This window comes from Bos taurus, chromosome 16 (assembly GCF_002263795.3).
Source record: "Bos taurus isolate L1 Dominette 01449 registration number 42190680 breed Hereford chromosome 16, ARS-UCD2.0, whole genome shotgun sequence".
In the NCBI taxonomy this organism is placed as follows: domain Eukaryota; kingdom Metazoa; phylum Chordata; class Mammalia; order Artiodactyla; family Bovidae; genus Bos; species Bos taurus.
In genome coordinates, this window is record NC_037343.1 from 43,525,678 (window position 1) to 43,548,077 (window position 22,400).

General features: G+C 43.1%; 1 protein-coding gene across 5 annotated transcripts in view; it reads right to left on the reverse strand.

Moving 5' to 3' along the window:
* The window catches only part of RBP7 (retinol binding protein 7), a 44,981-nt gene that overhangs the window by 6,236 nt on the left and 16,345 nt on the right, over nt 1-22,400 (reverse strand). For 3 of the 5 annotated variants that reach the window (XM_059875719.1, XM_059875718.1, XM_059875716.1), the window contains one exon: nt 17,136-18,955. The exons of 1 other annotated variant lie outside the window; for it this stretch is intronic. In XM_059875719.1, coding sequence (XP_059731702.1) covers nt 18,782-18,955 — 174 coding nt within the window. In that variant the 3' untranslated portion in view covers nt 17,136-18,781. Of the gene's footprint in view, nt 1-16,863; nt 17,106-17,135; nt 18,956-22,400 lie in introns of those variants that run through there. One more of the 5 variants, XM_005216999.5, reaches the window with a different exon arrangement.

A 22,400-nucleotide genomic window follows, 5' to 3' on the forward strand; every position in this document is an offset into this window, starting at 1 on the left:
CATAAGAGTGGTGTCATCTGTGTATCTGAGGTTATCGATATTTCTCCCAGCAATCTAGATTCTAGCTTGTACTTCATTCAGTCCAGCATTTCACATGATGTACTCTGCATAGAAGTTAAATAAGCAAGGTGACAATATACAGCCTTGACGTACTCCTTTCCCACTCTGTTGTTTCATGTCGGGTTCTAACTGTTGCTTCTTGGCCTGTTTACAGATTTCTCAGGAGGCAGGTAAGGTGGTCTGCTATTCCCATTTCTTTCAGAATTTCCCACAATTTGTTATGATCCACACAGTCAAAGGCTTTGGCATAGTCAATAAAGCAGAAGTAGGTGTTTTTCTGTAACTCTCTTGCTTTTTCCATGATCCAATGGATGTTGGCAGTTTTGTAACAGGAGAGAAAGGGGCAGGGCAAAACTTTTGAAAGAATGACATAGCCCAAGGAAACAACATAAACCAATTAGAATCAAATGGGACCAAGATGGCAGACAAGACTAGACCTTGATCCTCAAAGAGCAAGTAAATGACACACCCAGAGATGCCATGACAGTTCCAAGGCAATGTTAAAAGACCAAGGAGTGAGACCTGGGCCAAATCCTGGAAATCTCCACCCCTTTCCAAAAATAGTTGGAATAATCCTCCAACTCATTAAGCTATAAAATTACCTAGCCTATAAAAACTAACCAAGTCAAACTTCAGAGCCGCACTCGCCCTATGAGTTTTTGAGATTGCACTGCATTTCAGACTTTTGTTGACTATGAGGGCTACTCCATTTCTTCTAAGGGATTCTCGCCCATATTAGTAGATATAATGATTGTATGAATTGTACCAAGCCCATTAAAACTAACCATGTCACATTTCTCCTGAATATTCATTGGAAGGACTGATGCTAAAGCTGAAACTCCAGTACTCTGGCCACCTGATGTGAAGAACTGACTCATCTGAAAAGACCCTGATGCTGGGAAACATTGATGGTGGGAGGAGAAGGGGACGACAGAGGATGAGATGGTTGGATGGCATCACCGACTCAGTGGACGTAAGTTTGAGTAGACTCCAGGAGTTGGTGATGCACAGGGAGGCCTGGCGTGCTGCAGTCCATGGGATCGCATTGCATCTCACTGAATTCTTTCTGCGATGAGACATCAAGAACCTGAGTTTCATTAGGCCCTGAAACCAGATACTGTGCGTTTTGGCTGCGTTCAAGTCCCCACCATGTAGGTTTAAGTCCTAAGCATGGCTTTGACTGAGTTTGAGTCCCAGCCACATGGTTCAAGTCCCAATCTGTGGTAAAGGTTTCAATCTGATCTCTGGTTCCTCTGCCTTTTCTAAATCCAGCTAGAACATCTGGAAGTTCACGGTTCATGTACTGTTGAAGACTGGCTTGGAGAATTTTGAGCATTATTTTGCTACCATGTGAGATGAGTGCAATTGTGTGGTAGTTTGAACATTCTTTGGCATTGCCTTTATTTGGAATTGGAATGAAAACTGACTTCTTCCAATGCTTTGGCCACTGCTGAGTTTTCCAAATTTGCTGGTATATTGAGTGCAGCACTTTACCAGCATCATCTTTTAGGATTTTAAATAGCTCAACTGGAATTTCATCACCTCCACTAGCTTTGTTCATAGTGATGCTTCCTAAGGCCCACTTGACTTTGAACTCCAGGATGTCTGGGTCTAAGTGAGTGATCACACCATCGTGGTTATCTGGGTCATGAAGATCTTTTTTGTATAGTTTTTCTATGTATTCTTGCCAGGTCTTCTTAATATCTTCTGCTTCTTTCAGGTCCATACCATTTCTCTTTTTTCTATTGTGCCCATCTTTGCATGAAATGTTCCCTTGGTGTCTCCAATTTTCTAAGAGATCTCTAGTCTTTCCCATTCTACTGTTTTCCTCTATTTCTTTGCATTGATTACTGAGGCAGGCTTTCTTATCTCTCCTCACTATTCTTTGGAACTCTGGATTCAGATGGATATATCTTTCCTTTTCCCCTTTGCCTTTAGCTTCTCTTCTTTTCTCAGCCATTTGTAAGGCCTCCTCAGACAGCCAATTTGCCTTTTTGCATTTCTTTTTCTTGAGGATGGTCTTGATCACTGTCTCCTGTACAATGTCATGAACCTCTGTCCATAGTTCTCCAGGCAATCTGTGTATCAGATCTAATCCCTTGAATCTGTTTGTCACTTCCACTGTATAATTACAAGGGATTTGATTTAGGTTATACCTGAATGGTCTAGTGGTTTTCCCTACTTTCTTCAATTTAAGTCTGAATTTGGCAGTAAGGAGTTCATGATCTGAGCCATAGTCAGCTCCTGGTCTTGTTTCTGCTGACTGTATGGAGTTTCTCCATCTTCGGCTGCAAAGTATATAATCAATCTGATTTTGGTAATGAGTATCTGGTGATATCCATGTGTAGAGTCTTCTCTTAAGTTGCTGGAAGAGGGTGTTTCCTATGACCAGTGCGTTCTCCTGGCAAAACTCTGTTAGCCTTTGCCCTGCTTCAATTTGTCCTCCAAGGCCAAAGTTGCCTGTTTTCCAGGTATCTCTTGACTTCCTACTTTTGCATTCCAGTCCCCTATGATGAGAAGGACATATTTTTGGGTGTTAGTTCTAGAAGGTCTTGTAGGTCTTCATCAAACTGTTCAACTTCAGCTTCTTTGGCATTACTGGTTGGGGCATAGACTTGGATTATTGTGACATTGAATGGTTTTGCCTTGAAAGTGAACAGAGATCATTCTTTCAAATTTGAGATTGGACCCAAGTACTGCATTTTGGACTCTTTTGTTTACTATGAGGGCTAGTCCATTTCTTTTAGGGGGTTCTTGCCCCCATTAGTAGATGTAATGGTCATATGAATTGTACTGAGCCCATTAAAACTAACCATGTCACATTTCTCAGCCCTACTTGCGCTCTGGGATGTCCCACACTCTGTCTGTGGAGTGTGCTTCTCTCTGAATCTGAATAAATCCACTTCTTACCTACCACTTTGTCTCTCACTGAATTCTTTCTGTGATGAGACATCAAGAACCTGAACTTCATTAGGTCCTGAAACCAGGTACCATGAGTTTTGGCTGGGTTTGAGTCCCAGCCAGGTGGGTTCAAGTGCCAAGCAGGGTTTTGGCTGGGTGTAAGTCTTGTTTGCACTGGAGGTTCAGCAGTAGAATTCTTGCCTTCCACAAGGGAGATCCGGGTTCAAGTCCCGGCCAATGCATCATGCTCACATCAGGTTTGGGTTTCCCTTGTGGCTCAGATGGTAAAGAATCTGCCTGCAACGCTGGAGACCTTGGTTCAATCCCTGGGTTGGGAAGATCCCTTGGAGGAGGGCAAGGCAACCCACTGCAGTGTTCTTGCCTGGAAATTCCCCATGGACAGAGGAGGCTGGCAGGCTACAGCCCATGGGGTTGTAAAGAGTCAGACACGACTGAACAACTAAACACAGCACAAGTCCTGGTCATGTGGGTTCGAGTCCCAAAGTGAGTTTTGGCTGGGTTTGAGTCCCAGCACATGGGTTCAAGTCTGTGGTAAACAGTTTCAGCAGGCATGTCTTTGTCATTCATAACGCACAACTGTGGATCACACTTGAGTTTGTGCTAACAGGATAACTAAGGGCGCTGTTTGCTGTGCTAAGTCACTTTAGTCATGTCTGACTCTGCAACCCTATGCACTGTAGCCCACCAGGCTCCTCTGTCCATGGGATTCACCAAGCAAGAATACTGCAGTGGGTTGCCATGCCCTCCTCCAGGGGCTTTTCCTGACTCAGGGATTGAACCTGTGTCTCTTATATCTCCTGCACTGGCAGGTGGGTTCTTTACCACTAATGCCATTCCCCCACCCACCCCAGGTACCTCAGGATGAGAGCTGGTCACCAGAACCACCAAATACTTTATCAGAGTTTAGGAACCAGCCTCTGGGAGAAGGAGGACTAGAGATTGAGATCTATTGTAAAAAAAAGTCTGAGGTTCAGGAGAGCTTCCAAATTGGTGAAAACATGGATATTCCAGGAGGGAGATGGACTCGAGGAAGACATGGAAACTCCCTGTCTCCCTTCCCCTATGCATGTCTTCCCTTTGGCTGTCCCTGATTTATGTCCTTTGTTATAAACCAGTAATGAAACCAAGCAGGATCAAAGCCTTTCTGTGTCCCCCCCATTGTTACTTGTAGGGAATAGATTCCAGCCTCCATGACCTTCCCTGAGTCCCAAAGGATAGAATGGAACAGCTACTAATCAAAGAAGGGAGGAGATAAGGAGACAAAGAAGGAGTAGCCTTGAGGCAGGGTCTTGGTTCTGCTCCAAGGGATATAAGTAATAATACCTTCAAACTTTTCACAGAACTAAAAAACCCTCAGTAAGTGAAAGATATTCCTACTCTTTATTCCATCTTAAAGGAACCATTAAAGGAACCAAAGAAGCATCTTTCCAGATTATTAGGAGCCCACCTGAATCCAGATTAATGGAGAGGGCTTGCTGACAATATTAGAGTGTGTGCAGGGTTCATATACCCTAATCTTATCAGCAACCCCATTAGAATTGGTGCTATAAACCCCTCACCAAATCCTCCTGGGTTAGGACACACAGTGTTTGAGAGAAGGGGCCAGCTGTATCCCCCACCTTTGCTTGGCAAAGCAATAAAGCTGTTCTTTTCTACTTGGCCTAAAATTCAGTCTCCAAGATTCAGTTCTTGGAGATTCAGAGGATGAGATGGTTGGATGGCATCACTGACTCAATGGACGTGAGTTTGAGCAAGCTCCAGGAGTTGGTGATGGACAGGGAAGCCTGGTGTGCTGCAGTCCATGGGGTGGCAAAGAGTTGGACACGACTGAGCAACTGAACTGAACTGAAGATTCAGTTCAGCACAGAGGCCATGTTTTCAACATCAGTTACAGTAAGTAAAGTACTCTCTTGAGTTCTGTCAGTCATTCCATTTGAACCTGAAGGGACTGTTGTGGGAACACAAAACACTGCATATCATAGAATTCCATTTATATGAAAACTTCAGAAAAGGCCATTCCACAGAAGGTAGATTCATGAATTCTAGGGGTTGTGGGGAAGGAGTTGACTGATAATTGGTAAGGGGTTTCCATGTGAGGTAATAAGAAAGTTCTAGAATTAGACAGTGGTGATGACTGCACAGCATTGTGAGTGTACTTACTGCCATCAGTAAGTAAAATAGTCAAAAAGGGACTTCCTTGGTGGTCCAGTGATTAAGAGTCTGAGCTTCTGCTGCTGAAGAATTGGCTTAAGATCCCAGATGCTGTGCACTGCACACAAAAAAGTTAAAATGGTAAACTTTGTTATGTGTATTAATAAATTACTACAATTTTTAAAAATGCACCCGCTAGGATGGCTATTCAGAGAAGGCAATGGCAAAGTACCCCACTCCAGTGCTCTTGCCTGGAAAATCCCACGGACGGAGGAGCCTGGTAGGCTGCAGTCCATGGGGTCACTAAGAGTCGGACATGACTGAGCAACTTCACTTTCACTTTTCACTTTCATGCATTGGAGAAGGAAATGGCAACCCACTCCAGTGTTCTTGCCTGGAGAATCCCAGGGACAGGGGATCCTGGTGGGCTGCCGTCTATGGGGTCACACAGAGTCGGACACGACTGAAGTGACTTAGCAGCAGCAGCAGCAGCAGGATGGCTATTGTACCAAAAAAAGCAGAAAACACTTGTCAGTAAGAATGTGAAGAAACTGGAACCCTTGTGCACTGTTGGTGATAATGTAAACTGCATTGCTGCTATGGTACACAGTTGGCAGTTCCTCAAAAAGTTAAACGCAGAATTAAGAATCCACCTGCAATGCAGGAGAGGAGGGTTCAATCCCTGGATTGGGAAGATCCCCTGGAGCAGAAAATAGCAACCTATTCCAGTGTTCTTGCCTGGGAAATCTCATGGACAGAGGAGCCTGGTGGTCTACAGTCCATGGGGTCACAAAAGACTCAGACACAGCTTAGGGACTAAACAACAACAAAAAAATATACTCAAAATAATTGAAAGCAGGGACTCGAATGGGTATTTGTACACCTATGTTCACAGCAGCATTATTCACAACAGCCAAAAGGTTGAAACAGCCCAAATATCCAATGAGAGATGAATGGGTACACAAAATGTGGTATATTCATACAATACAGTGGAGCCTTTAAAGGGAAGGAAATTCTAACACCGGCTACAGCATGGATGAACCTTGAAGACATGCTGTGTAAAAGTTGCCAGATGCAAAAGAATAAACATATGATTCCACATGCAGAAAGTAGAATGGAGGTTGCCACAGGCTAGGAGGAGGAGGATTGGGAAGTTGTTTCATGGGGACAGAATTTCAATTTGGGAAAATGAAAAAGTTCTGGAGATGGCTAGTGGTGGTAGTTTAACAAGAATGTGAATGGGTTAATGCTACTGAACTGTACTCTTACAAATGGCTAAATTTGGGGTTATGTATAGTTTACCATAATTTTTAAAAATCACAGAAAAAAAGAGAAGAAAAAAGAAAAGAACATAAGAACATTAAGGGCCCTCCCTCCTCCAGTGCCAGGGGGAAGAGGATGCGAGGCTCGTCCAGAAGGGGGCGCCTTGAGGTCTCCCGGCTCCTCTGCAGCATCCGCAAGCTACCTAAGACAAGTCACTCCACCCCAGGCTGCCGTAAATGCAAATTCCCTGGCGGGGTTCCTCTTCTGGACTCTCCGGCCCCTCCCCCTGTTTGGGTGGCGCAAGACGCTGCCTGCTCTGCAGTGCGCATGGTTGCCCGAAAACTCCTGCCCTCCCGGAAGCCTTCCTTTGCTTCCCAAGTTGGCAGAGCTCGCGTCCGGAGGACTCCCCAATTTTACTCTATTTCATCTATTTCACTGCTGCTCTCCCAAAGTGCTAGCTCTTTGCAGAGGCCGGCACAGGATGGCCAGCGGTAACTTTGGGGAATAAACAGCCTCAGCGCCTCACCCTCCCACGTGGCGGGACGCGTAGCAGCTGCTCTCAGAGCCGCCCAGAAAAATCCCAGCAGCCCTCTCTCGGTGCATCTCTCCTGATTGAAACAAAAACGCCCTCGTGGTGGCTAGTTTCTGAGCCCTTCATCACTGGAGCCAAAATAAGACCCGTTGGAAGCTGTATACCAGATTTGTCCTTGGAACAGGAGAAGAGTTGAATTTCTAACGCTTAAAACTTTTAATAAAATGCCTGAAGAAACATACATCTGCAAGGGTAAAGGAATGAGGGTTTGTTCAAACTACAACTCCTACCTTGATTTGGTACGTGGGATAAGCTTGGATTTTTTTTTTTTTTAAAGAAATGTTTCCTAGTCATAACATGAGAGGAAAGAGAAAGAGAAAACAAGGACAAACTATTGCTGATTACTTGTTGCAGCTTTAATTCAAGACCTATGATAGAGGAATGGAGCAGAGCCAGCCATTCTAGAGTTGGTGGACCTGCAGATGGAGGTGGAAGGGAGCATGTTGTTGTTTAGTCAATAAGCCTCTTCCCACTCTTTGCGACCCCATGGACAGTAGCCCTCCAGGCTCCTCTGTTCATGGGATTTCCCAGGCAAGAATACTGGAGTGGGTTACCATTTCCTTCTGCAGGGGATCTTCCTGACCCAGGGATCAAACCAGCATCTCTTGCTTGGCAAGCAGATTCTTTACACTGAGCCACCTGGGAAGCTGGAAGGGAGCATACCTTTGCTAAAAGTGATTCTCTTTTCCTGTGACCTTTGAGCCCCATAACTTGGTGTCTTGAAGGGCTGAACAAAACAAAAAGCAAACAACAAAAACTGCTCTGTCTCATAAGCTGAAGTTCCAGGTGCTCCCAAGCAGCGGTCTAGCAGATAAGATTGCCCAAAGTCGCCTCGGTCTGCCAAAGGCCATCTCATCTCCTACTCTTTGTCTTTTGCTTCCTCTGCCTTTTGCTACATCCCACGAGCAGATATCCTTTCACTTCAGGCCCTTTGCACTTGTTCTCTTGTCCTCCATCTCTCTACAAAACTTGTTTCCTTGTCTAATGTGAAAGTGAAACTGTGAATGTGTTAGTCGTTCTGTCATATCCGACTCTTTGCTACCCTATGGACTGTAACCCGCTAGGCTCCTCTGTCCATGGAATTCTCCAGGCAAGAATACTGGAGTGAGTTTCCATGTCCTTCTCCAGGGGATCTTCCTGACCCAAGGATCTAACCTGGGTCTCCTGCATTGCAGGCAGATTCTTTACCATCTGAGCCACCAGGGAAGCACTTCCTTGCCTTATGCCCCTGCCTAAATGTCACGATTATGAGATTTTCTTAACCATCTTGCTTAAAAAGGCACCATCAACATTGTTTTATCTATCCCGATTTCTTTCTTTTTTTTATAGCACATATCACTGCATTTTTTTTTAACATATTTTTTTATCTGTCTCCTCCCTTTGGTCCATGAGGGGAAGAATTTTTCAGTGCTAAAAAAATTCCAAGAAATAGCACAGTCCTGGGGATAGCAGGTCCTTCAGAATTTTTGTTTATTTTTTTTTGTGGGGGTGGGTCTTTTTGGCTGTACTGCATGGCTTGCAGGATCTTAGTTCCCAGAGCAGGAATTGAACCAGGGGCCACCACAGTGGAAGTGAGGAATACTAACCACTGGACCACCAGGGAATTTCCATATTTGGATAAATTAATAAATGCTGATAAAACTTTGCTTTCCCACCAGAGCTTATTGTTTCAAACTGCCTCAAAGCAATGCTGTTACATTAGGAATTTTCTATAAATAAAAAAAATGGTGGTTTCATGGCCCACAGTCTCTGATTTGGGTTACTCACTATGTAATTTCTCAAATCTTATTAGATCTACAGCCTTACTTAATACACTTACTAAAACCATCCCAAAGAAAAAGAAATGCTAGAAGGCAAAATGGTTGTCTGAGGAGGTCTTACAAATAGCTGAAAAAAGAAGAGAAGTGAAAAGCAAAGGAGAAACAGAAAGATATACCCAACTGAATGCAGAGTTCCAAAGAACAGCAAGGAGAGATAAGAAAGCCTTCCTTGGTGATCTGTGCAAATAAATAGAGGAAAACAATAGAATGGGAAAGACTAGAGATCTCTTCAAGAAAATTAGAGATAACAAGGGAACATTTCATGCAAAGATGAGTACAATAAAGGAAAGAAATGGCAAGGACCTAACAGAAGCAGAAGATATTAAGAAAAGGTGGCAAGAATATACAGAAGAACTATACAAAAAAGATCTTAATGACCCAGATAACCACAATGGTGTGGTCACTCAACTAGAGCCAGACATCCTGGAGTGCGAAGTCAAGTGGGCCTTAGGAAGCATTACTATGAACAAAGTCAGTGGAGGTGATGGAATTCCATCCTAACTATTTCAAATCCTAAAAGATGATGGTGTGAAAGTGCTGCACTCAATATGCCAGCAAATTTGGAAAACTCAGCAGTGGCCACAGGACTGGAAAAGGTCAGTTTTCATTTCAATCCCAAAGAAAGGCAATGCCAAAGAATGTTCAAACTACCGCACAATTGCACTCATCTCATATGCTATCAAGGTAATGCTCAAAATCCTTCAAGCTAGGCTTCAACAGTACATGACCTGAGAATTTCCAGATATACAAATTGGATTTAGAAAAGGCAGAGGAACCAGAGATCAAATTGCCAACATCTATTGGATCATAGAAAAAGCAAGAGAATTCCAGAAAAACATCTACTTCTGCTTTATTGATTATTCTAAAGATTTTGGCTATGTGGATTACACCAAACTGTGGGAAGTTCTTTAAAGAGATGGGAATTCCAGATCACTTTACCTGCCTCCTGAGAAACTTGTATGCAGGTCAAGAAGCAACAGTTAGAACCGGACATGGAACAATGGACTGCTTCCAAATTGGGAAAGGCTGTATATTGTCACCCTACTTACTTAACTTACATACAGAGTACATCATGCGAAATTCCAGCCTGAATGAATCACAAGCTGGAATCAAGATTGCTGAGAGAAGTATCAACAACCTCAGATATGCAGATGACACCACCCTAATGGCAGAAAACAAAGAGGAATTAAAGAACCTGTTGATGAAGGTGAAAGAGGAGAGTGAAGAAGCTGGCTTAAAAGCCAACATTCAAAAAATTAAGATCATGGCATCCGGTCCCATCACTTCATGGCAAATAGATGGGAAAAAAGTGGAAACAATGGCAGATTTTATTGTCTTGGGGGCCAAAATCACTGCGGACAGTGACTGCAGTCACCAAATTAAAAGACGTTTGCTCCTTGGAAGAAAAGCTATGATCAAGCTAGACAGCGTATTAAAAAGCAGAGACATTACTTTGGAAACAAAGGTCCGTACAGTCAAAACTGTGATTTTCCCAGTAGTCAGGTACAGATTTGAGAGTTGGACAATAAAGTAGGCTGAGTGCCAAAGAATTGATATTTTTTAATTGTGGTGCTGGCAAAGACTCTTGAGAGTCCCTTGGCCAGCAAGGAGATTAAACCAGTCAATCCTAAACAAAATCAACCCTGAATATTCATTGGAAGAACTGATGTTGAAACTGAAGCTCCAATACTTTGGCCACCTGATGGGAAGAACTGACTCATTGGAAAGACCCTGATGCTCGGAAAGATTGAGGGCAGGAGGAGAAGGGGATAAGAGTGGATGAAATGGTTGGATCGCCTCACTGACTCAATGGACACGAGTTTGAACAAAGTACAGGTGATAGGGAAGGACAGGAAAGCCTGGTGTGTAATCCATGGGGTGGCAAAGAGTCCAATACAACCTAGCATGTGAACAATGAACCATAACATCCTGAAAAAAAACCTCATGTTCTTTCTCTATGGTGGGATCACGATATCTGATTGAATCTACAACTGTCTTCTGACTTCATTTGGCTGCAAGCTCACTGCTTCTAAAGTCAAACTCACAACTCGGTGTCTGTTATTCATGTAAACTGAAATGAACAACCTAAAAGTTGAGAATTATGTTTTATTTGGCCCACTTACCAAGGACTTAGCCTGGGACACCACCTCTCAGCTCTGAGAGACTTCTCTGAAGAAGTAAGGTGGGATCCAGGATGTATAGTAGTTTTTGCAAACCAGGTAGTCAGGACATCAAAAGATTATTGTTAATTTTTTTTTCTTTAATTAAGACATCTCATCTCTAAGCAGACATCTCAAGTTAATGAATTTAGCACTTTTCTATGTACGGGAAGATGCCAGAGTCTGGGCTCATTGAAATCATTCCTTTGATATGCAGTTTAACGCTGCTGGGCCAGTATCCTATTTTTCTCCATCCTGAGTCCCCTCAGGGTGCACAGTTGGGGGTGGCTGCAGTGGCTGCTGGCTGGATGGCTGGAATATCTTTGGTTTACTGAAATGGCAGGCCATATTTTTCATCCACATTTAAAACAAGAGTTGTATCTGATACTCAGACTTTAACTTCCTATAAATTTCTGTCATCACCGGCAGACTGTAAGCTCCTTAGGGGCACAGACCTTTCCTCTGCTGTTGTCCATGGAATCCCTAAAGCCCAGCTTACAGCCTAGCACATAGTGACTGCCAAGTCCTAACTGTAACTCCTTTCCTGACTTGCCTTATCTGGCAGGGGCTCTATGGTCCATCAGTTCTGCCCATCTTGTCAAGTTGCTCCCTGCTAAGATTCCCTGACACTACCACCAGCTTCCTTCTTTTTTCTTTTTTAACCATTATTATTACTTATTTATTTGTGACTGTGCTGGGTCTTCACTGCTGCAAGCAGGCTTTCTCTAGATGCAGCAAGTAGGGGCTACTATCTAGTTGCGATATGCAAGCTTCTCATTGCAGTGGCTTCTCTTGTTGCAGAGCACAGGCTCTAGAGTTGTTGTGGCTTAGTTGCCCTAGGGGATGTGGGATCTTGCTGGCCCAGGGACCGAACTCATGTCCTCTGCATTAACAGGTAGATTCTTAACCACCGGGCCACCAGGAAAGTCCTACTGCCACATTCCTTTGGCTTCTCACTGTCTGTACCCCTTCACCTCTTCTGGTTCCATAACCATTCATGTGCATCTTCAGGACCAACTTCACTGTTAAACTATCCTCACCCACATGGCAAAATCCTCTGTCTCACCTTATGGATACCTTGGTCATCTCAGCAAATGCTCAACACTCCTCAATCCTGAAATATTTCCTTCCTTCGCTTCCCTGATGCCATCTTATTTCTCCAGCCCCTCTGGTCCCAGGACTGTGGGATTTGTACCTCAGATTTCTCTCTTCTCTCTTTAAATACAATGTCCCAGACTTTGCATAGTTTATATGTATCATCCATATGCATAGTTTATGTGCTTCACAATGAGAGAGTCAATTCCTAGGCAGGTTGATAAGAAGTCCAGGGGTCCCTGAGGAGAGAGGGGTCTGGAGTTCTTTCTTAAGGAGAAGGAAAAGACAAACTTTTTTTTTTCTCTATATTCCTTAGTCTTAGTCACATAAAATGCTTTTTTCTTTAAGCCCAGAACTGCTTTAATGTCCGCGCATGAGTGTATGTTCCTCGGTTCTTTGTCTTGTCACAACAAAGATTTGGAGCAACGAACATTAAAGCCCTCAGCGCATCACAGCTCTCGAGTCTTGGACAAACCATGCTACAGCTCTTAGGCAAATCAGTGTTACAGCTCCATTTTATTTAGAAGATAGCAGGAGAATCCAAGACTCGAAGAGAGGGGAGGAGGGAGAGAGAGAGAGGGAGGGAGGGGGGAGAGAGAGAGAGAGAGAGAGCGCGCACACACACGGGGGCGGGGGGGAGAGAGAGAGAGTGAGAGAGAGAGAGTGAGAGAGAGAAAGAGCGCACGCACGCGGGGAGAGAGAGTTTGTGAGAAAGCGCTTTGGCTCCTCCTTTTATATGTTGTTCCTCCACCTGGGCCTGCCCTATGCAAATTGGGCTTAGCCAGGAGTGCTGTTTCTTCTGCCTGAAGTCTTCACTCTGGTCCTCGGACCTTCCTTTGACCTTCCTTGTCTTTTAGCCACCGCCATTTTGGACTCCTTTTCCCTATTCTACCTACCTAACAGGTTCAATAGTTGTGGTGCATGGGCTTAGTTGCTCGTGGCATATGGGATCTTCCTAGATCAGAGATCGAACCTTCTGCATTGTGTCAACTACAAATTGACACTTACCAAGAGCATTGCCAACGACTGAACAACAAAGGCATTTGCCATCTGCCTCTATGGAGATTGAACCCCATGCTGCTATAGCTGTTGACCTCCAACAACCCCAGAGGGAGTTCAGGGTGGAGCGAGGCACTCTGTGCTCCAGGGAATCTGGTGGACAGGTCTTTAGATAGTTGGATGTTTTTAGCAACAGAATTTATGATCTCAATCCTTCAGTTCAGTTCAGTTCAGTCGCTCAGTCATGTCCGACTCTTTGCAACTCCATAAATCGCAGCATGCCAGGCCTCCCTGTCCATCACCAACTCCTGGAGTTCACTCAAACTCACGTCCATCGAGTCGGTGATGCCATCCAGCCATCTCATCCTCTGTCATCCCCTTCTCCTCCTGCCCCCAATCCCTCCCAGCATCAGAGTCTTTTCCAATGAGTCAACTCTTCGCATGAGGTGGCCAAAGTATTGGAGTTTCAGCTTTAGCATCATTCTTTCAAAGAAATCCCAGGGCTGATCTCCTTCAGGATGGACTGGTTGGATCTCCTTGCAGTCCAAGGGACTCTCAAGAGTCTTCTCCAACACCACAGTTCAAAAGCATCAATTCTTTGGCGCTCAGCTTTCTTCACAGTCCAACTCTCACATCCATACATGACCACAGCAAAAACCATAGCCTTGACTAGACGGACCTTTGTTGACAAAGTAATGTCTCTGCTTTTCAATATGCTATCTAGGTTGGTCATAACTTTCCTTCCAAGGAGTAAGCATCTTTTAATTTCATTGCTCCAGTTACCATCTGTAGTGATTTTGGAGCCCAAAAAAATAAAGTCTGACACTGTTTCTACTGTTTCCCCATCCATTGCCCATGAAGTGATGGAACCATATGCCATGATCTTCATTTTCTGAATGTTGAGCTTTAAGCCAACTTTTTCACTCTCCACTTTCACTTTCATCAAGAGGCTTTTTAGTTCCTCTTCACTTTCTGCCATAAGGGTGGTGTCATCCGCATATCTGAGGTTATTGATATTTCTCCCGGCAATCTTGATTCCAGCTTGTGCTTCTTCCAGCCCAGCGTTTCTCATGATGTACTCTGCATAGAAGTTAAATAAACAGGGTGACAATATACAGCCTTGACGAACTCCTTTTCCTATTTGGAACCAGTCTGTTGTTCCATGTCCAGTTCTAACTGTTGCTTCCTGACCTGCATATAGGTTTCTCAAGAGGCAGGTCAGGTGGTCTGGTATTCCCATCTCTTTCAGAGTTTTCCACAGTTTATTGTGATCCACATAGTCAAAGGCTTTGGCATAGTCAATAAAGCAGAAGTAGATGTTTTTCTGGAACTCTCTTGCTTTTTTGATGATCCAGCAGATGTTGGCAATTTGACCTCTGGTTCCTCTGTCTTTTCTAAAACCAGCTTGAACATCAGGAAGTTCACGGTTCACGTATTGCTGAAGCCTGGCTTGGAGAATTTTGAGCATTACTTTACTAGTAAAGTAATGTGTGCAATTGTGTGGTAGTTTGAGCATTCTTTGGCATTGCCTTTCTTTGGGTTTGGAATTAAAACTGACCTTTTCCAGTCCTGTGGCCACTGCTGAGTTTTCCAAATTTGCTGGCATATTGAGTGCAGCACTTTCACAGCATCATCTTTCAGGATTTGAAATAGCTCGATTGGAATTCCATCACCTTCACTAGCTTTGTTTGTAGTGATGCTTTCTAAGGCCCACTTGACTTCACATTCCAGGATGTCTGGCTCTAGGTGAGTGATCACACCATTGTGATTATCTGGGTCGTGAAGATCTTTTTTGTATAGTTCTTCTGTGTATTCTTGCCACCTCTTCTTAATATCTTCTGCTTCTGTTAGGTCCATACCATTTCTGTCCTTTATTGAGCCCATCTTTGCATGAAATGTTCCATTGGTATCTCGAATTTTCTTGAAGAGATCTCTAGTCTTTCCCATTCTGTTGTTTTCCTCTCTTTCTTTGCATTGATCTCTGAGGAAAGCTTTCTTATCTCTTCTTGCTATTATTTGGAACTCTGCATTCAGATGCTTGTATCTTTCCTTTTCTCCTTTGCTTTTCGCTTCTCTTCTTTTCACAGCTATTTGTAAGGCCTCCCCGGACAGCCATTTTGCTTTTTTGCATTTCTTTTCCATGAGGATGGTCTTGATCCCTGTCTCCTGTACAATGTCATGAACCTCAGTCCATAGTTCATCAGGCAGTCTGTATATCAGATCTAGTCCCTTAAATCTATTTCTCACTTCCACTGTATAATCATAAGGGATTTGATATAGGTCATACCTGAATGGTCTAGTGGTTTTCCCTACTTTTTTCTATTTAAGTCTGAATTTGACAATAAGGAGCTCCTGATCTGAGCCATAGTCAGCTCCCAGTCTTGTTTTTGCTGACTGTATAGAGCTTCTCCATCTTTGGCTGCAAAGAATATAATCAGTCGGATATTGGTGTTGACCATCTGGTGATGTCCATGTGTAGAATCTTCTCTTGTGTTGTTGGAAGAGGGTGTTTGCTATGACCAGTGTCTCAATCCTTGCATCTCCTCATACATAGATAGAGAAGCACTAGATCCCTTCATGGTGACATCAGACCCTCATGACTAACAAAAACCTTTTGTAAATTGAGTGCTTCATGGTATTGAACTCCCCCTTCACCAAAACCTTGTATATTGACTTTCCCCCACTGCCGCTTTGGAGCAGTCTCTCAGAGATATCTGAGATGCTGCCTTCCAGGCTGCAGTCCTCATTTTGCCCCAAATAAAACTTAACTCACAGCTCTCAAGTTGTACCTCTTTTTTAAGTCGACAATTGGCAGGTAGATTCTTTACCACTGAGCCACCAGAGAAGTCCTGTTATTTTCTTTTAATGGGCCTCAACCTTGCTATAACTGCCTGATCCAAAACAGAGCACCTCCTTGATTCTTCCCCCAGCCAGCATCCCTCCATCACATCCATCTCATTGGATTATAGATTCTGCCTCGTAAATACCTTGTTACTTCCCTCCAAGGCCCAATAGTCTATTTCTCTATTTTTCAGACCTGGGGTCTGGGTGATCCTGAACAATGTCAGCTTACACTCTGATTTCTATCGGGTTTTCTAAACTGCCTCTTGAATTGCACCCCCCACCTACAATCCTTTCTTCCCTCAGCAGTTGGAATTACTTTATTATTATTTTTAAGGCATATATTTATTTATTTTTGGCTGCATCTGGTTTTAGTTGCAGTGCATGGGCTTCTCTTTGGTTGGGATACATGGGATTTTAGTTCCCTGACCAGGGATTGAACCTGCATCCTCTGCATTAGAAGGTGGGTTTTTAACCATGGGACCACCATAGAAGTCCCAGAGTTACTTTCTGTGAATGAACCTGGTTGTACATATCTGCTTAATACAGGTCGCCATCTTCCTATTACTTTAGGGACAAAAATCTCAGCTCTTTACGCTAGCATTCAAGATACTTCACAGTAGAGCCACTGACTGTCATGTCAGTTACCCCTGCCATTTCTCCCCACCCTATCCCACCCAACACACCCTAAGCTACAGCTAAAGTAATCTTTTCAGTTCTTTAAACATTCCTCCAACTTTTGACTAGGGTGCTTCCTGATACTTCCTGCTAACATTTGCTTCAGGTCCCAGCTTAAAGATCACTTCCAGAAATACCCCAGGCCCCTACCACCAGTTGCCCACCCCCTGGAAGGTGGGAATTACAACTTGTTCATCATTGGTGTGTCAGTGGTGTGCCTAGAAGCCTTCCAAATATTTCTGAAAATAAGGAGATACATTAAAATTAGAAGGAAAAAGTCAGAATCATTGGACAGGTTTATTGAAGCTGAGAATTTTTCTCACAATCCAAATGGCTTCTGGTATGGGCTGTGTGATGTCTCTTTGATCACAAGGCCCCATCCACCAAACCCCAACAGATCATTCCTGTCCTGTTCACTATGGAATATAATTCATCAAGCTCCCCCCACATGTGGACTCTGCTGTTGGATACAGATCAAGCTCTCTGAAACGTCTGCTTGCACACTTGGCCTTCACAGAACAGTTCCTAGGGATAGGGAAGAAGGGAGAACAGAGATGAGTTGGCATATAGTCTATTATTATTGGGGCTTTCCCGATGGCTCAGCAAATGAAGAATCCACCTGTAATGCAGGAGACATAGGACACTCGGGTTTGATCCCTGGGTCAGGAAGATCCCCTGGAGAAGGAAATAGCAACCCACTCCAGTATTCTTGCCTGGAGAATCCCATGGACAGAGGAGCCTGGTGGGCTTCAGTCCAAAGAGTAGCAAAGAGTCAGACATGACTGAGCAACTGAACAGCAGCAGCAGCTGTTATTATTATTAGTCATACTTTTGACACCAGGTACATGGTGTCTTTTCCAATCCCACATCTCCAACCCTGTTACAACAAATTGGACAGCCAACAATTTAATTTAGTTTGGACACTGAGGATCAGAGCTAGTGTAGACCCCACAGGTCAAGGGCTTAGTCTCATAAGATTGCTCCTACTTCAGAAATCAATCACGTCACCCATATATCTGACTGATCATCCCATATCAAGGATTCCCACAACTCCCTTCTCAGGTTCAATACTTTGCTAGAATGGCTCACAGAAACACTTTTTGCTTACACTTACAGGTTTATTATAAAGAATGTAACTCAGGAACAGCCAAATGGAAGAGAGGCATAGGAGAAGGTATTGTGGTGGGGGTGGGAGTGGGGCATACAGAGCTTCCATGACCAGTCTAGCCGAGCTCCCTTCCAGCACTTCTATGTCTTCGCCAACTAGAAAGTTCTCTGAACCCCTTTATTGTTGTTCAGTTGCTAAGTCACGTCCAACTCTTTGTGACTCCATGGACTGTAGCACACCTGGCTCCTCTGTCCTCCACTATCTCCCTAATTTTGCTCAAATTCATGTTCATTGAGTTAGTGATGCTATCTAACCATCTCATCCTCTGTTGTCCCCTTCTCCTTTTGTATTCAATCTTTCTCAGCATCAGGGGCTTTTCCAATGAGTCAGCTCTTCACATCAGGTGGCCAAAGGATTGGAGCTTCAGCTTCAGCAACGGTACTTCCAATGAATATTCAGAGTTGATTTCCTTTAGGGTCGACTGGTTTTACCTTCTTGCAGTCCAACGGACTCTCAAGAGTCTTCTCTAGCACAGCAATTCGAAAGCATCAATTTTTCAGTGTTCAGTCTTCTTTGTGGGCCCAACTCTCTCATCCACACATGACTATTGGAAAAATCATAGCTTTGACTATGCACACCTTTGTTGGCAAAGAGATGTCTCTGCTTTTTAGTACACTCTCCAGATTTGTCATGGGGCTTCTCAGGTGGCACAATGGTAAAGAATCCACCTGCCAATGCAGGAGATGCAGCAAATGTGGGTTTGAACACTGGGTCTGGAAGATCCCCTGGGGTAGGAAATGACAACCCACTCCAGTGTTCTTATCTGGAAAACTCCATGGTCAGAGGAGCCTGGGGTCCAGTGCATGGAGTCAGACATGACTGAGCAACTGAGCATGCACACACACACAGAGGTTTGTCATAGCTTTCCTTCCAAGGAGCAAACGTCTTTTAATTTCATGCCTCCAGTCAGCATCCACAGTGATTTTGGAGCCCAGGAAAATAAAATCTGTCGTTGCTTCCAGTTTTTCCCCTTCTATTTTCCATGAAGTGATGGGACCAGATGTCATGATGTTAGTTTTTTGAATATTGAGTTTCAAGCAAGCTTTTCACTCTCCTCTTTCACCCTCATCAAGAGGCCCTTTAGTTCCTCTTCACTTTCTGACATAAGGGTGGTGGCATCTGCATATCTGAGGTTGTTGATAATTTCTGCCAGCAATCTTGATTCCAGCTTGTGATTCATCCAGCCCAGCATTTCACATGATGTACTCTGCATAGAAGTTAAATAAGCAGGGTGACAATATAGCCTTGTCTTACTCCTTTCCCAGTTTTGAACTAGTCAGTTATTCCATGTAAGGTTCTAACTATTGCTGCTTGACCCACATACAGGTTTCTCAGGAGACAGGTAAGGTGGTCTGGTACTCCAGCCTCTTTAAGAATTTTCCACAGTTTATTGTGATCCACACAGTCAAAGTCTTTTGTGTAGTCAATGAACCAGAAGTAGATGTTTTCCTGGAACATCCTTGCTTTCTCCATGATCCATGAACTCATTTATGTAAAGGTTTTTATGGAGGTGTCATTACATAGGCATGATTGCTTAAGGTAATGGTCAATCTCTAATCCCTCGCCCCTCACCTGAGTTCAGGGGCTGGGCTGAATGTTCCAACCTTCTAATCCTACCTTGATCTTTCTTCAGACCAGCCCGCGTCCTGAAGCTCTCTAGGGTCCCCAGCCACCATTCATCTCATTAGCATACAGAAGATACTCTCGTTACTCTGGAGATTCCAGGGATTTTAAGAACCAGGTACAAAGGCCAAATATTCATTGGTTTTCATTATATCACAGCTTATAAAAATCATAAGCCTCACGATGAAGGTAAAAGATGAGAGTTGAAAAATCTAGCTTAAAACTCAACAGTCAAAAAACTAAGATCATGGCATCTGGTCCCATCACTTCATGGCAAATAGATGGGGAAACAATGAAAACAGTGACAGACTTTATTTTCATGGGCTCCAAAATGGTGCAGATGGTGACCGCAGCCATGAAATTAAAAGACACTTGCTCCTTGGAAGAAAAGCTATGACAAACCTAGACAGCATATTAAAAAGCAGAGATGTTACTTTGCTGATAACTGTCCATATAGTAAAAGCTATGGTTTTTCCAGTAGTCATGTACAGATGTCAGAGTTGGACCATAAAGAAGGCTGAGCACTGAAGAATTGATGCTTCTGAACTGTGGTGTTGGAGAAGACTCTTGAGAGTCCCTTGGACAGCAAGAAGATCAAACCAGTCAATCCTAAGGGAAATCAATTGTGAATATTCATTGGAAGGACTGATGCTGAAGCTAAAGCTCCAATACTTTGGCCACCCAATGGGAACTCACTGAAACTCACTGAAAAAGCCCCTGATGCCAGGAAAGATTGAAGGCAGGAGGAGAAAGGGACAACACAGGATGGGATGGTTGGATGGCATCACCGTCTCAATGGACATAAGTTTGAGCAAACTCCGGGAGATGGTGAAGGACAGGGGAGCCTGGTGTGCTGCAGTCCATGAGGTTGCAAAGAGTTGGACATGACTGAGCGACTGAACAACAGCAACGATAAGAATCATCCCACGAATGTCCTTAAACCAAGGGTCCTTCTGCCGCCTGCTTGGGCAGAGTTCTTGGACATGCCAAAAAAGGATGCAGCAATTTGAACATTACTTCTTACAGCCACATAATCTGAATTCTTAAACATATTTGTATTTCCTTTGTAGTTCCATACTACATTTTTGTGATGGTAAGTTTCTTAACTTTGTTTTTATTGCCAGAAGAGTGTGAGATTTGTCCATCTAAGAATCAGAGTATCTTCAATCCCTTCATAATCAAAGACCACCACCTCAAAGGCCACCCACACTTTAAGAGCTCTAGTTTTGTTTTCATGGATCTGACCTAGATTTCACATGTACATTGGGACCAAAAAGGCGTAGAGTTGAAAGCACACATTCTTGTCAGACCTAGATTTGAATCTTCACTCTGCATCTTGGGGAATTTCTAAACCTCAATCTCGTCATGTGTAAATGGGAAAAAAATAGTGTCCCTGTCACAGGATTGGTTTGAAGACTAAGTCAGAAAATGCACTCAAAGGATTTAACTAAGTAATTGCACACAAAGTCATCATTCGAAAATGTAAGCCATTGTAATACACATATATGGCAAGAAGGAATTCTCATTTTAAAAGCCATAATTAGCCTTTATGCACAATTTTATACTTTATAGATTATATTTAGAAATTATTGATTAGGTTGACTTATAACTTGTATGGTCTTGGAGTGCTGGTGGCTTAAGAAATTGATATATCCCTTTTGGAAGTGAATAAGGCAACAAAGTAGCAGGAAGCAATGATGTCTGGGACAACACTGATCCCCTCTGTAAGTTCTTCCTAAGGAAATAAATGCATGGCTGCAAAAAGCTCTATTTATGTGAATTTAAGAGACAGCAGAAAACACTCTGAAACAATATTTCTGGACATTGCAATTAAGAAAACATTTTACTAAAATGAAAGTTCATGAATCTGATGGAATAGTACACAGCTGGTTGACTACCTTATTATATGGTTTCAACTAACACAAAATGAATGCAACAGGACAATTGTTAGAAAGTTAGAATATGTTTTTCTATTAAATGAAAAGTCAGAATACTCTCACAGACCGGAAGGCAAGACATCAAATTGAAAACAGTTGTGTTGGGATGGTAGGATTGCTGGTCACGGTTTCCTAACCTCATTTTAAAAACAAGAACATTTAACAACAACAAAACAAACAACCCAACCTGAAAATCGGCAGAATGCCTAAATAGACATTTCTTCAACGAAGACATACAAATGGCCAGTAGGCACATGAAAACATGCTCAACATCGCTAATTATTAGAGAAATGCAAATCGAAACTACATGAAGTACCATCTCACAAAAGTCAAAATGGCCATCAATAAAGTCTACAAATAACAAACGCTGGAGAGGGTGTAGAGAAAAAGGAACCCTGCTACACTGTTGGTAGGAATGTAAATTGGTGCAGCCACTATGGAAAACAGTATGGAGGTTCCTTAGAAAACTAAAAATAGAATTACCATATGATCCAGCAATCCCACTGTTGGGAATATATCCAGACAGTACTATAATTCAAAGAGATACATGCACCCCTATGTTCATAGCAGCACTATTCACAATAGCCAAGACATGGAAACAATCTATATGTCCATTGAGAGATAGATGTACAGATAAAGAAGATGCAGTACATATATACAATGGAATACTACTCAGCCATGATAAGGAACAAAATAATGCCATTTGCAGCAACACGGATGCAACTAGAGATTATCCTACTGAATGAAGTTAAGTCAGAAAGAGAAAGACAAAAGCCATATGATGCCATTTGTATATGGAATCTAAAATATGACACAAATGAGCTTATCGATGAAGCACTCACAGACAGAAAACAGACTTGTGATTGCCAACAGGGTAGGGGTGGCGATGGAGGAGGGATGGACTGGTAGTTTGGTGTTAATAGATGCAAACTGTTATGTATAGAATGCATGGACAACAGTGTCCTACTGCATAGTACAGGGAACTACATTCAATGTCCTGGGATAAACCATAATGGAAAAAAACATAAAAAGAATGTGTGTATACATACACACACACACACACATATATATATATGTATATACATACACACA